The sequence below is a fragment of the Apus apus genome, chromosome 2 (genome assembly GCF_020740795.1).
Source record: "Apus apus isolate bApuApu2 chromosome 2, bApuApu2.pri.cur, whole genome shotgun sequence".
NCBI lineage: Eukaryota > Metazoa > Chordata > Aves > Apodiformes > Apodidae > Apus > Apus apus.
The window spans coordinates 61,433,803-61,445,789 of record NC_067283.1 but is presented as its reverse complement, the minus strand read 5'-3'; the positions used below and the strand labels follow the sequence as shown (position 1 = coordinate 61,445,789).

At 40.3% G+C, this 11,987-nt stretch overlaps 1 protein-coding gene across 2 annotated transcripts in view; it reads right to left on the bottom strand.

Annotated features, from left to right (window-relative positions):
• Positions 1–349: 349 nt before the first annotated feature.
• Positions 350–11,987, bottom strand: part of DCDC2 (doublecortin domain containing 2) — a 76,740-nt gene continuing 65,102 nt past the window's right edge. For both annotated transcript variants that reach the window (XM_051612088.1, XM_051612089.1), the window contains 2 exons: positions 4,629–4,976; positions 350–3,382 (listed from right to left, as the gene is read on the bottom strand). In XM_051612088.1, the coding sequence (XP_051468048.1) occupies positions 3,275–3,382; positions 4,629–4,976 (456 nt within the window). In that variant the 3' untranslated portion in view covers positions 350–3,274. The remainder of the gene's footprint in view (positions 3,383–4,628; positions 4,977–11,987) is intronic.

Here is an 11,987-nt window from a genome sequence, read left to right as displayed (position 1 = left end):
GTGAACAGATAAAACACATGTTATTTGCTGAGTATCAGCTGAACAGAATATACATACTGATAATCCAGTCTTAACCTGAATGATGACATTGAAAAAACCCAAACAAACAGTGGCCAGTTTAACTGTGCTGTTATTTTTAGATTTCTAACTATGTAACAGATAAATTGTCAGCATACTTTCTTTCACAGTTGCAATATGGAAACTACCAGATCTGATTGTTTTCTTTTCTTTTTAATTTTAGTTGTGGGAGAATCCCATCAGCTGCAAAATCACTAGGTTTAGAAAGTCAGTCACCCAGAGATAGACTTAACATAAACCCAGCCTTGATATGAGATGAAACACAGGAGTATCTGTATGCTAGTTCTCTTTAATAGCAAATTATTTTTAAAAATAAAACCAAAAGAAAACAAGTCTTAAAAAAAACCTCAGAACTGTTGCATATAAGCTTAATAAAATAACATCATATAAGCTGAACAAAATTATGTATTTCTTAATGTAAAACTGAGTTAAGCCATCACATATGGCAAATTCAGACAGAAAAACTATTAGCAAGACCATCTGTATGTTTCTTGTTTAATTTCTATGTTAACATCAGATTTATTTGTTCTGTATAACCTTTTATCTCCACAAAAGAACCCAATAAGAACATTTATGTTTTCAGTGTTGTAAGGGGAATTAGGAAATGGTTATATCTCTATTTCCACAAAGTCTGATTTTCTATTCTGAAGAATTACATCCTGTCTCTTTGACAAGAAAACAGAAGGGAAAACATTTTAAAGGCTGAATAACACTCATTGGGATTTCACGTTCCCATGACAGAAAATAATCATCTTACACTTCCCTAGAATTTAGTTTAAGCTTTTAAATTACTCTTTTTGACATCTGTAAGTCTTTTAAGCATAGAAGACAACAAAGATTTGGGGAAAAGGGAAGAAATTACTGAAGCTGTTGGCAAACAGAAGCTATAAATAAAAACCAAAGGGAGAAAAGTATCACCATACAAATCCCTCAATTGCTTCTAAATATTATTTCTAGATACAACATTTTTAGACAAATGTTCTCCAAATTAAATATCTCCATCAGATATTTTTGCATGTCAATTTAACTTCAAACTTTTGAGGATGAAAAACATCTCAGAGCTTGTTCAAGTCTTAGTCTGCAGTAAATGACAGCAAGTAGAGTCCTGTGTTTCATACACCACTAACTTCTAGGAAAGAACCCGTTCATAGTAATGTCAGTACAGGATTACTGTTACTTGTCTTGATTCAGCTGCACATTTAAGCCCAAGCTTACTGGTAAGCACATGAGCTATTCAGCTCTAAGTGAGCAAAGACACAGCATTAGCCATTTTCCTTGGTCAGCTTTGCACAGAAGGTTCAGCAGGTAAATCCCCTAAGCTCCCTGAGGAGACAGAGCTGCCTGCTCTGGCTGATTGAGTATTGTTTGAGGGCTTTTAATGCTACTGCATACATTATTCCAGTGCAGGATTAACTATAATGGTATCTGGAGGATTTCTGTCTGTCCTTTCTTAGCACTGGCATGTACAATTATTTTATTCATTCTTTTGCAGGGAGCAGGGGAGAGTTGGTTGGTTTTTACTTCTGCTAGACTTTAAATGTCATCTTAAATGTCCCAGTGAAATATAATATATTTGAACATAGGGTTAATTCCTGTATGAAATTAAAAAAGCATACATATTTGCTTAAGAGCTTGGCTAAAGTAGGACCTTATTTTGAACTGATCACAAATGTAACATTCCCTCGGATCTTTGTCAAATGACATATGAATCACAGACAATTCAGAGATGTTCTGCTCTAACGTTGTTCCTGTGATTTTTAACATTATGGGTTTTGTACTTTCATTGCCAATACTCAGAAACCTCCTGACGGATCTCTTGAGTATTTCTACTCCTTTGGAAAAATATATTTAATAGTGAGTCGAAAAAGTTAAGCTGTTTTTTTGGAGTTTCAGTCATGACAAATGGTTCTTCACATTCCTCAAGCAGTGCTCCAAGTTCAATTTGTTCATAAAAGTAATTTTTGTCTTAATGGCATGAAATCAACAAAAAGGATATTTAGTTTCTCGTGGTCCTAATTTACCAGTATTAATGGTAAGGTAACCCACTATTTCTTTTGTATAATTAATGCAGTTAGGCTCAGGGCATCATTAAGAGAACTAATACTGTGGATCAATGTCTTATTTACTAATGCAAATTAAGCCACAGCCCATCAGGAGCCAACTTTCTCAAAAACATGATGGTACACTTCCAAACATTAAGGCTACATAAAGGATTCATAAAAGCAGCAATTTTTGATGACTTTTACAGAAAACTGGCAGCTTCATCCTAAAATGTTTCATAGTAAAACGGCCCCATTGGCAGCAATGGTCTCATGGCAATTTCAGTATGAATCCAGGCCTATTTTCTTTTTTCATTAATGAATTAAATTTTACATAGGCTGAACTACAAATCCACCCAAACTCAACTTTGGTAATTAATCTGCTACATACTCTTCTTTCCCTTTTCTCTTCATTATTGATAACAATTCATTGTTCACTGAATCTGTGCAGGACAATCAACAAAACTTGCTGTAAATGGGAACAAGTTGCAGTAGTATAGCCTTTCTACATACATTCTAGTGCTAAATAAGTGCTATTTATGAATGCAAAACCTAACAATTCTAATTAATATGTTGAAAATCTACTATTTAGTAACATTAGCACTGACACCTCATTATACACCATTTTTTGTGGGCATAAGTCCATTCAGTGACAAAAAAATTCTAGTTATGACTTAATGTCATGTCTGGAAATCATATATATCGTGTGGAATTTTAAAGGAAAAACTACATATGTCCTCATTAGAAGTCAAAAATTGTTTCTCTCTTCTGAACAAATATGCAAAAAAGTTTTAATATTGAATTTGGGTGGGTTTTTTTCCTTTTCTGAAACAGTGTCATTTTGTTGTTATTCTAGTGCTTACTGCTAACCATTTCAAACCAAAGCATGGTTAATTTATTTCCAATACTACTATACAGTACTCTTGTCTTTCCCTCCTCAAAATCTAATGAAAAACCTCAGCATGTAAAAGTAATTCAATGTACTTTTTAGTAGCTATTAATGTTTGTTTTCTGCATCATTCTATACAGCAGCATCAGGACTCAATACGTGGGTACTCAGCCTATCTTCCCATTCTAAGTTATCAATCACAAAAAATAACATGCTTTACATTTAAAGTATTATAATCTTTCATTTTCTGCTCATCACATTTTTCTATCTATGCAACTGCAGCATAGTCATTGCTCTGGTCATTTTTTTCACTTTCCTGTGGGCTGGTGATAGTCACCCTTGGATTTGTGCAGGTTTTTTCAAGATGGGAATCAACCTAGAGAAAAAGGACAGATACTGTTAACTTCATTGAGTAACAAAGATTTCACCTCATTTCCAAAAAGCATTAGCATTTCATAGTAAAATTTCCACAAGGTATTCTTAATGTGAAAAGATGTTTCCAAAAGTCACCACATTAACATTCTTATTTACCTTATATACCTTCCTAAGGAGAAGGTACTTAGAGGTTCCCCCCCAAGTTCTTTCATCAAACATCCAGTTATCTACAAATCCATTTAAAGTGAATGCTCTCTCACTTTCTCCACTCCCATAAATAATTTCAGCTTTTCCAAAAATAAACAAACAACAATAAAAAAATCAGTATATTAAGCACAGAATAAATTCAGTCCCCAAGAAAATATCATGTTACTCATTTCTCTTAATTGAAAAATGTTCTGTGTCATACAGAAAAAGAAGAAGAAAGCCCAGTTGCAAAGTGCAAGAAACCATTCCCAGGGTCAAAAGAAGCAGAGGATGAGTCTGTTTTTCAGCAGCCTATAGACAGCAAGTTGTTCTGCTTCTGACACTCAAGAATCCCATTCTTCCCAAATCTGGATTCTTTCCATCAAACAAAACACTTAATTTTCCTCATTCTGTTCACTGATCAGTTCATCTGACAGTCAGGGTAGTCTGTTTTTCTGGGCTGCACGCCTCCATCTAAGCCAATAGCACGTTACCACATCTCCTAAATTAATGGGATATCTGCTTTTAAAATTACTAAAGCCCCTTGCTTTGAGGATCTTGTTAATCTCCACAGTCTCTTCCAAAATCTAAGAAAAGGAGATGTGATTTTGGAAAAGCATGGCAAGAGCTCTTTATGAAATGCAACTTCTGTGAGAGTTAACTCATCAAAATAATGAGGCCCTGTGACTTCACACACACACCCTTCTGCTCTGTCATAAAGGAGAATTTAGTCTGAAAATATATAATGCTTATGCTTTCCTGGAAATGGCAAGTTTATGTTAATTTTTTAAAAATTCAGCATGCTCAGGAAAGCAGGAGATGCAGATTCATCAAATAGTGAGAAACATCTGTTTTTTCAGTTGGAGGGCATATAATGTAATTACTGATGTAACAGATCTATACAGATGGAAAGCAGCTTTTCCCACAAACTGAAGTTCTCATAAATGCTCTCAGGACCTTGTCAGGAGTGAGCTACTTGGAGACTAGCTAACAAGTCAGAGGGTGAGATGAATAAAGGAACAATAACTGAAGAACAGCAAACTGAAAGAATAAACACTAACCTTGTTCTGACCATTAGGATCCTCTTCTTTTATTTCTTCTTCAGGCTGAAGATCACCTTGGTAGTTCAAGTGCTCCATTCCCCCACCATTTTCTTCATTTTTCTTGCCATTTAAGTGGTTAAGTTCTTCTTCCTCTGCTTGGTCAACATTCACTGTTTCTTTTGCTTCATCTTCATAATTCTCATTTTGTTTCTTCTTGTTTCCTTCCACTTCACTTCTTTTTTTAACAGTTTTACCACTTTCCTCTCCATTCACTTCTGGATATTCTTCCCCTCCTTTATATGCCTCCTCTCCCCTGTCATTTTCCTCTTCTGCATTTTCTTCTTCATCTACAGTTTCTGCTGGCCTCTGGTGAAAGGAAAAGTAACAGCATTATGAGGCATTCTTAATCAGAATGTTCCACACAATTCTGAAAGATGACAGACATCAAAATAACAATGACATCATTACTGGAGAGTAAGTGTGCTAATGTGAGGTTTGTCTACATGGACAGAAAACAGTGCTCCTGTACTAAGTCCCCATAATGCACTCTTATTCTACACAAAAAAATGTGTTAGTGAGATTTGAATGTATTACATTGGGTTACTCCATTTGACCACACTCAAAACCCTGGAATGAACTAGATTTATTAAATACAGCAACAGCTATTTTGTTCCAGCTATTCCAGGTTCTCTGACGCTCTAGCACTTAGCATGTACAAAACCCTGTCACGATCAAATATCACACATCACCAGCATACAAACTGTTCCCCAAGAAGCATTTTACCTATGGACCAGGCCATGCCATGACAATCAGTCCTGCTGAGCAACTTACCTTCTTTGAATCCACAGAAAAGTAGTAGGAGTAAATGAGGTAGACCTACTGGTCACTTCCATAATGTCATTCCCCTTCCCAAAGACCCATTTGTAGGGCAGCATGTTTAGTGTTTGACATGTAGCAGTTAATTTTTTCCTACCCAGAGCATGACTAGCAGACAGGAGGAGCAAGATCTTGTCCCATGTTGAAGAAAGGTAAGCAGAAAATCACTATAGATAACACTTGTGACAGCAACATTCCATGACAACCTGGAAGACTGATGCTGATACTATCTAGTTTTTGTCATTTGTCTTCCAGTTTCAGCTCTGAAGATTCACCTGACTATTCAGTGAGCCAATGTCCCTGCTGCCAAGATGACTTAGGTACTTGTGCTAAGGTTTGAATTAAAATAAAGAGGAAAAAAAAATCCCACCAGAGTGACAGGGTGTCTATCTCCCACACAGCCTCATCAGACTCTAAAGCAAATAAGCTGAAAGCAATAGATTATCTCTTAACCAAAACTGTTTGGAATTTTACTATCATTAACAGGTCCTCTTTGCAGGCAGCTATCTGCTACAGACCCGTAAGTTACGTCTTCAAAAATCTCTTTTTGTCACTAATACTAACATTTCAAAAGAATTCTTATCACCTTTAATGTATTATCATAGAATTATAGAATAGTTTGGGTTGAAAGGGACCTTAAAGATCATCTAGATCCAACCACCCTACATGGGGCTGGGACACCTCCCACTAGACCAGGTTGCTCCAAGCCCCATCCAGCCAACCCTTGAACACTAACAGGGAGGCAGCAATCTGTTCCATAGAATCAAAGAATAATTACGGTTGGAAGGGACCTTAAAGATCATCATTAAAGATCATCAAGTTCCAACCCCCTGGCCATGAGCAGGGACCCCTACTGCTAGATCATGTTGCACAAAACCTCTTCCAACCTGGCCTTAAAAACCTCCAGAGATGGGGCATCAACAACCTCTCTGGGCAACCCATTCCAGTTCCTCACCTCCCTTATAGTGGAGAATTTCTTCCTGATATCTAACCTAAATCTACCCTCTCTCAGCTTAAAACCATTACCCCTTGTCTTATCACTATCTTCTCTGATGAAAAGCCCCTCCCCAGCTTTCCTGTAGCCCCTTCACGTACTGGAAGGCTGCTATAAGGTCTCCCCAGAGCCTTCTCTTCTCTAAGCTGAACAGCCCCAACTCTCTCAGCCTGTCTTCATAGCAGAGGTGCTCCAGGCCTTTGATCATCTTGGTGGCCCTTCTCTGGTCCCTCTCCAACAGGTCTAGATCTTTCTTGTGCTGAGGGCTCCAGAACTGTACACAGTATTCCAGGTGGGGTCTCACCAGAGCAGAGCAGAGGGGCAGAATCACCTCCCTGGCCCTGCTGGCCACACTTCTTTGGATGCAGCCCAGGATGCAGTTGCTCTCTGGACTCCAGCCCACATTGGAGGCTCATGCCGAGCTTCTCATCAAGTACCACACCAAAGTCCTTCTCCTCAGGACTGCTGTCCAGCCATTCTTCCCCAGCCTGTATTTGTGCCTGGGGTTGTTGCCAACCCAGGTGCAGGACCCTGCACTTGTCGTTGTTGAACTTCATGAGGTTGGCACTGGCCCACCTCTCCAGCCTGTCAAGGTCCCTCTGGATGGCATCCCTTCCCTCTGGGGTGTCAACCACATCACACAGCTTGGTATCATCAGCAAACTTGCTAAGGATGCTCTCAATCCCACTGTCCATGTCTCCAACAAAGATGTTGAACAGCACTGGTCCCAATACTGACCCCTGAGGGACACCACTTGTCACCTGCCTCCATTTGGACACTGAACCATTGACCACAACTCTCTGGGTGCAGCCATCCAGCCAATCTCTTATCCACCAAGTGCTCCATCTGTCAACTCCATGTCTGGTCACTTTGGAGGCCAGGCTGTCATGTGGAACAGTCTCAAAGGCCTTGCACAAATCCAGGTAGATGATGTCAGTTCCTCTGCCACCATCCACCATCTCTGTAGCCTTGTTGCAGAAGGCCATCAGATTGGTCAGGCATGACTTGCCCTTAGTGAAGCCATGTTGGTTGTCACCAATCACCTCCTTATTTTCCATGTGCCTTAGCAGACTTTCCAGGAGGATCTGCTCCATGACCTTGCCAGGACAGAGACTTAGCAATTTCATCTGCCAGCTCCCTCAGGACCCGTGGATGAATCCCATCAGGTCCCATAGATTTATGCACCTTCAGGTTCTTTAGATGGTCACAAACCTGCTCTACACCCACGGTGGGGGGTAATTCATTCTCCCAGTCCCTTCTTTCACCTGCTGTGGCCTTTGTGTTGAGGTTGGGGCACTTGCCAGAGAAGAATGAAGCAAAGGAGTCATAGAGGACCTCAGCCTTCTCAATATGCAGTGTCTCACACTAAAGAATTTCTTCCTAATGTCTAATAGTAATACAGTGATAGTAGTGAATATATAATATATTTACTAATATTAATAATACTGATATTAGTAAAAGCCAGTTCAACAAGATGAACAATTGAAGCCACCTAATGGAACACCTTGCTATTGCTTTGATATCCACGTAGCAACACACAACAAGTTTATTATGTCAGCGCACAATGCCACATTGACACAGCTTCAAAAATGACAAGTTATTGTGTTGTAATAATCCACAGAATGACAGATTACTAGAAATATTACATGATTACCCAACCAGATAAATAACGGCTCCATAAGTAGTTTCTGAAGTACAGTAGTCTGTGTTTTTTTAATTCAAGGCTTCACTTTCATCTGGTAACATCAAACTGGCCTTATTACCACTAAAATAAGAATTAAACAAACCAAGTCTTTACAGGTCTTTTCAAGCAGTACCATCCAAAGCAAACCTGAGCCAACTTTGTTAACCTCCAGCACATAAAGATAGCAAAGATCTGTAGATCCAAAAATTTCTCAGAAGTTACCTTCTAGTCTTACACGTGACCTACTAATTTATTTTCAGTCTGCAACGGTAATTAGCACCCCTGTATTCTGGCCAGAAACACAGTAGGTGGCATAAATTAAATCCACCAGATACCGCTTGCAAAAAGAAAGCTGTTTTGGTTTTGCTAAGTCACACCTGCTTGCTATGACATTACAAACACCAAATGAAGATAGGGCAAGAAAAGAAACAAAATGAACACAGGCTCTCTCAGATAACTGTTGTAGTCATCCAAGATATTACTATTTCCAGTTTTTTGTGATTGCCTAATAGTGGATACAATCAGAAGATACTATCTGCCCTTGCCTGAACTGCTTTAGTACGGTGGCTCATTTTGGACTGCAGAAGAAGGTGTGTAGGCTTTACAGCATGGTGTAAGCAGATGTCTCTTACTGCATGTGATTTTACTGGTTTCACTGCTGTGGAAGCAGTCTTTGGCATAGGAGCACAATGGACATTTGAGGGGCAGTGCCTAATTCAGGTGCTACGCTACTGTCATGGTCTGACTCAGGATGGGCAACTAAACCAGCAACAACAACGCTCTCCATCCCCTCCCCCTCCCACCCAGGTAGGAAAGGAGAGAGAGAATGAAGAGACTTTCTGGATTGAAAACTAAACTAGACAGCTTTAATTAAACACTAATAATATAAAAAAAAAATATGTACAATCATACACGAATGTGCTCAGGAATGTGCAAACCCTACTGCCTCCCCCCACCCCCAGCAGCTCCCAGAGCATCTCCTGAGCTTTGAGCAGACCCGAAATGTCCCGGAGCTGCTGGAGAGAGCGGCAGAGCAGACGGGAGCTGAGGGGAGAGGTGTGAGGGTCAGGGATGCACAAGCCTGGGGATCAACAGTGATGGATAGACTGAGTCCTCCCTGGACACCAGCCACGGATGGAAGGGAAGAAGGGCTTGACTTTTGTGATCCTTGACTTTATACCAAGCCTTATGTATAAAGCCTTATGTATATATGTGGATGGAATACTTTGGTTTGCCAATTTTGCTGTCTGTCTAGTCCACTCCTCCCTATGGGAGGGCTGTAGCAAATCCAACAGGTAGAACAAAGTGTCCTTGGTCTCTCAACACTAACTATAAACATCTAAGTGCTCTCAGTCCACTAGCTAAAAAACTTGGGTGCTACTTAAAACAGAGTTCACTAAAGAAAAAAATCAGTAAAAAGAAAACTGGCTTCATCTTGGCTCAAACCAGGGCAGCTCTGTAGACTCATGAGACCTTATCTGTCTAAAACAGGTGTGAGTGCAACTTTTTTAAGAGTTAAAACCAAGTAAGATAGAAGATAAACACAGTGTTGTTGAACCATACCCAGAAACTCACTGGAAGCTCACAGGAGATTGGCATGAAATAACATTCAAATTTCAACTAATTTAACTTGACCAGTCAGACTAAATTGCCTGAAAAATAACGGTACCAAAAAGATTAGTAAAACAAATCCCATCAGTTTATAGCAACTGAAAATTTCAAGATAGCTGAGCAAATTACTACCACAGTTATTACTACTACAGACAAAAATTAGAAGTCATGTTTACAGCTAATAACTGGAAAGCAAAATGTGTTCTTTCATGTAATCTTTCAAGCTGAAATACATTAAAATAGGTATCAATCCAGAGGAAAAGACATTCCACAAGGTAATCTAAAATTCAGTATGGTTCCCACTGCATGCAGAGTCATAGGTAGGCTTTGAAATGTGAGTTTGACCACAGACGATGCATTTCAGAAAGCACAGCAGCCCTAAGACAGGACTGGAGGGAGGGAACTGAAGGCCAAAATCACCCACCAAATCATATATTGCTCTTAACATAAAGTCTGATACTTTCTACTGAGATCTTACTGAGATCTACTAGCTATGCAGAAATTATCATTCTCTATTTTAAGTACACCTTCTTCACTGAGAAAGAGATACACTCAGCAAAAGTTAGATTTTTCCTATTTAGAGAATGTTTAGGTGCATGTATACATGCAGGAAGGAAAACAGAAAAGGGGAGAAAACCAGATTTTTTATGGTTCAAAGCCTGTAAATGCTGTACATGCTTAACTTTACCTTCTTGAACAGTTCCAGTGATTTTAGCAAAATAGTGAGTTAAAGCCTACATTAAAGTGCTTGCTGGATCAGAACATAATTCAAATTCCCTTGTAGCCAATGGAAAACTTTCTCACAGAATTCGATACACTCCAGCCATCCCACCACCTTCAACTGTTCAAAATGCCTATTATGTATACATCAAAGTTACTGCAAACTGTATTCTTTCAGTCTGGATAAATCAGGATGGGTGAATTGAAAGGAAAATAGGAATGCCAATTCCTTGCAGAAATCATCAGGTTCATGTCTAGAAGTCAGAAATTATCTTATACACTTAGAGAACAGCAATGGCATTTCAAATCTTAATTTTTAGTTTTCCATTAGGCATCTTTTAAATAACCAGAATATTCCCAGTAAGAGCTACCTATACAGAATACATTGGCTGGGTAACTCTGCTGCTCCTCTTTCCACCTGAGAAGTCAGAGTTCAGCTTTCAGCCATAGTGCTGGCTCGCAGGAAGTCATGCAAGTACACAGCCCCTATTTTTAAAAAGGGGAAAAATGCAGACCCAGGGAATTACAGGCCGGTCAGTCTCACCTCTGTCCTGGCAAGGTCATGGAGCAGATCCTCCTGGAAAGTCTGCTAAGGCACATGGAAAATAAGGAGGTGTTTGGTGACAGCCAACATGGCTTCATTAAGGGCAAGTCATGCCTGACCAATCTGGTGGCCTTCTGCAACAAGGCTACAGAGATGGCGGATGGTGGCAGAGGAACTGACGTCATCTACCTGGATTTGTGCAAGGCCTTTGACACTGTCCCACATGACAGCCTGGTCTCCAAACTGACAAGACATGGATTTGACAGATGGAGCACTTGGTGGATAAGAGATTGGCTGGATGGCTGCACCCAGAGAGTTGTGGTCAATGGTTCAGTGTCCAAATGGAGGCAGGTGACAAGTGGTGTCCCTCAGGGGTCAGTATTGGGACCAGTGCTGTTCAACATCTTTGTTGGAGACATGGACAGTGGGATTGAGAGCATCCTTAGCAAGTTTGCTGATGATACCAAGCTGTGTGATGTGGTTGACACCCCAGAGGGAAGGGATGCCATCCAGAGGGACCTTGACAGGCTGGAGAGGTGGGCCAGTGCCAACCTCATGAAGTTCAACAACGACAAGTGCAGGGTCCTGCACCTGGGTTGGCAACAACCCCAGGCACAAATACAGGCTGGGGAAGAATGGCTGGACAGCAGTCCTGAGGAGAAGCACTTGGAGGTGGTAGTTGATGAGAAGCTCGACATGAGCCGCCAGTGTGTGCTGGAGCCCAGAGAGCAACTGCATCCTGGGCTGCATCCAAAGAAGTGTGGCCAGCAGGGCCAGGGAGGTGATTCTGCCCCTCTACTCTGCTCTGGTGAGACCCCACCTGGAATACTGTGTACAGTTCTGGAGCCCTCAGCACAAGAAAAATAAAGACCTGTTAGAGAGGGTCCAGAGAAGGGCCATGAAGATGCTCAAAGGTCTGAAGCAGCTCTGCTATGAAGGCAGGCTGAA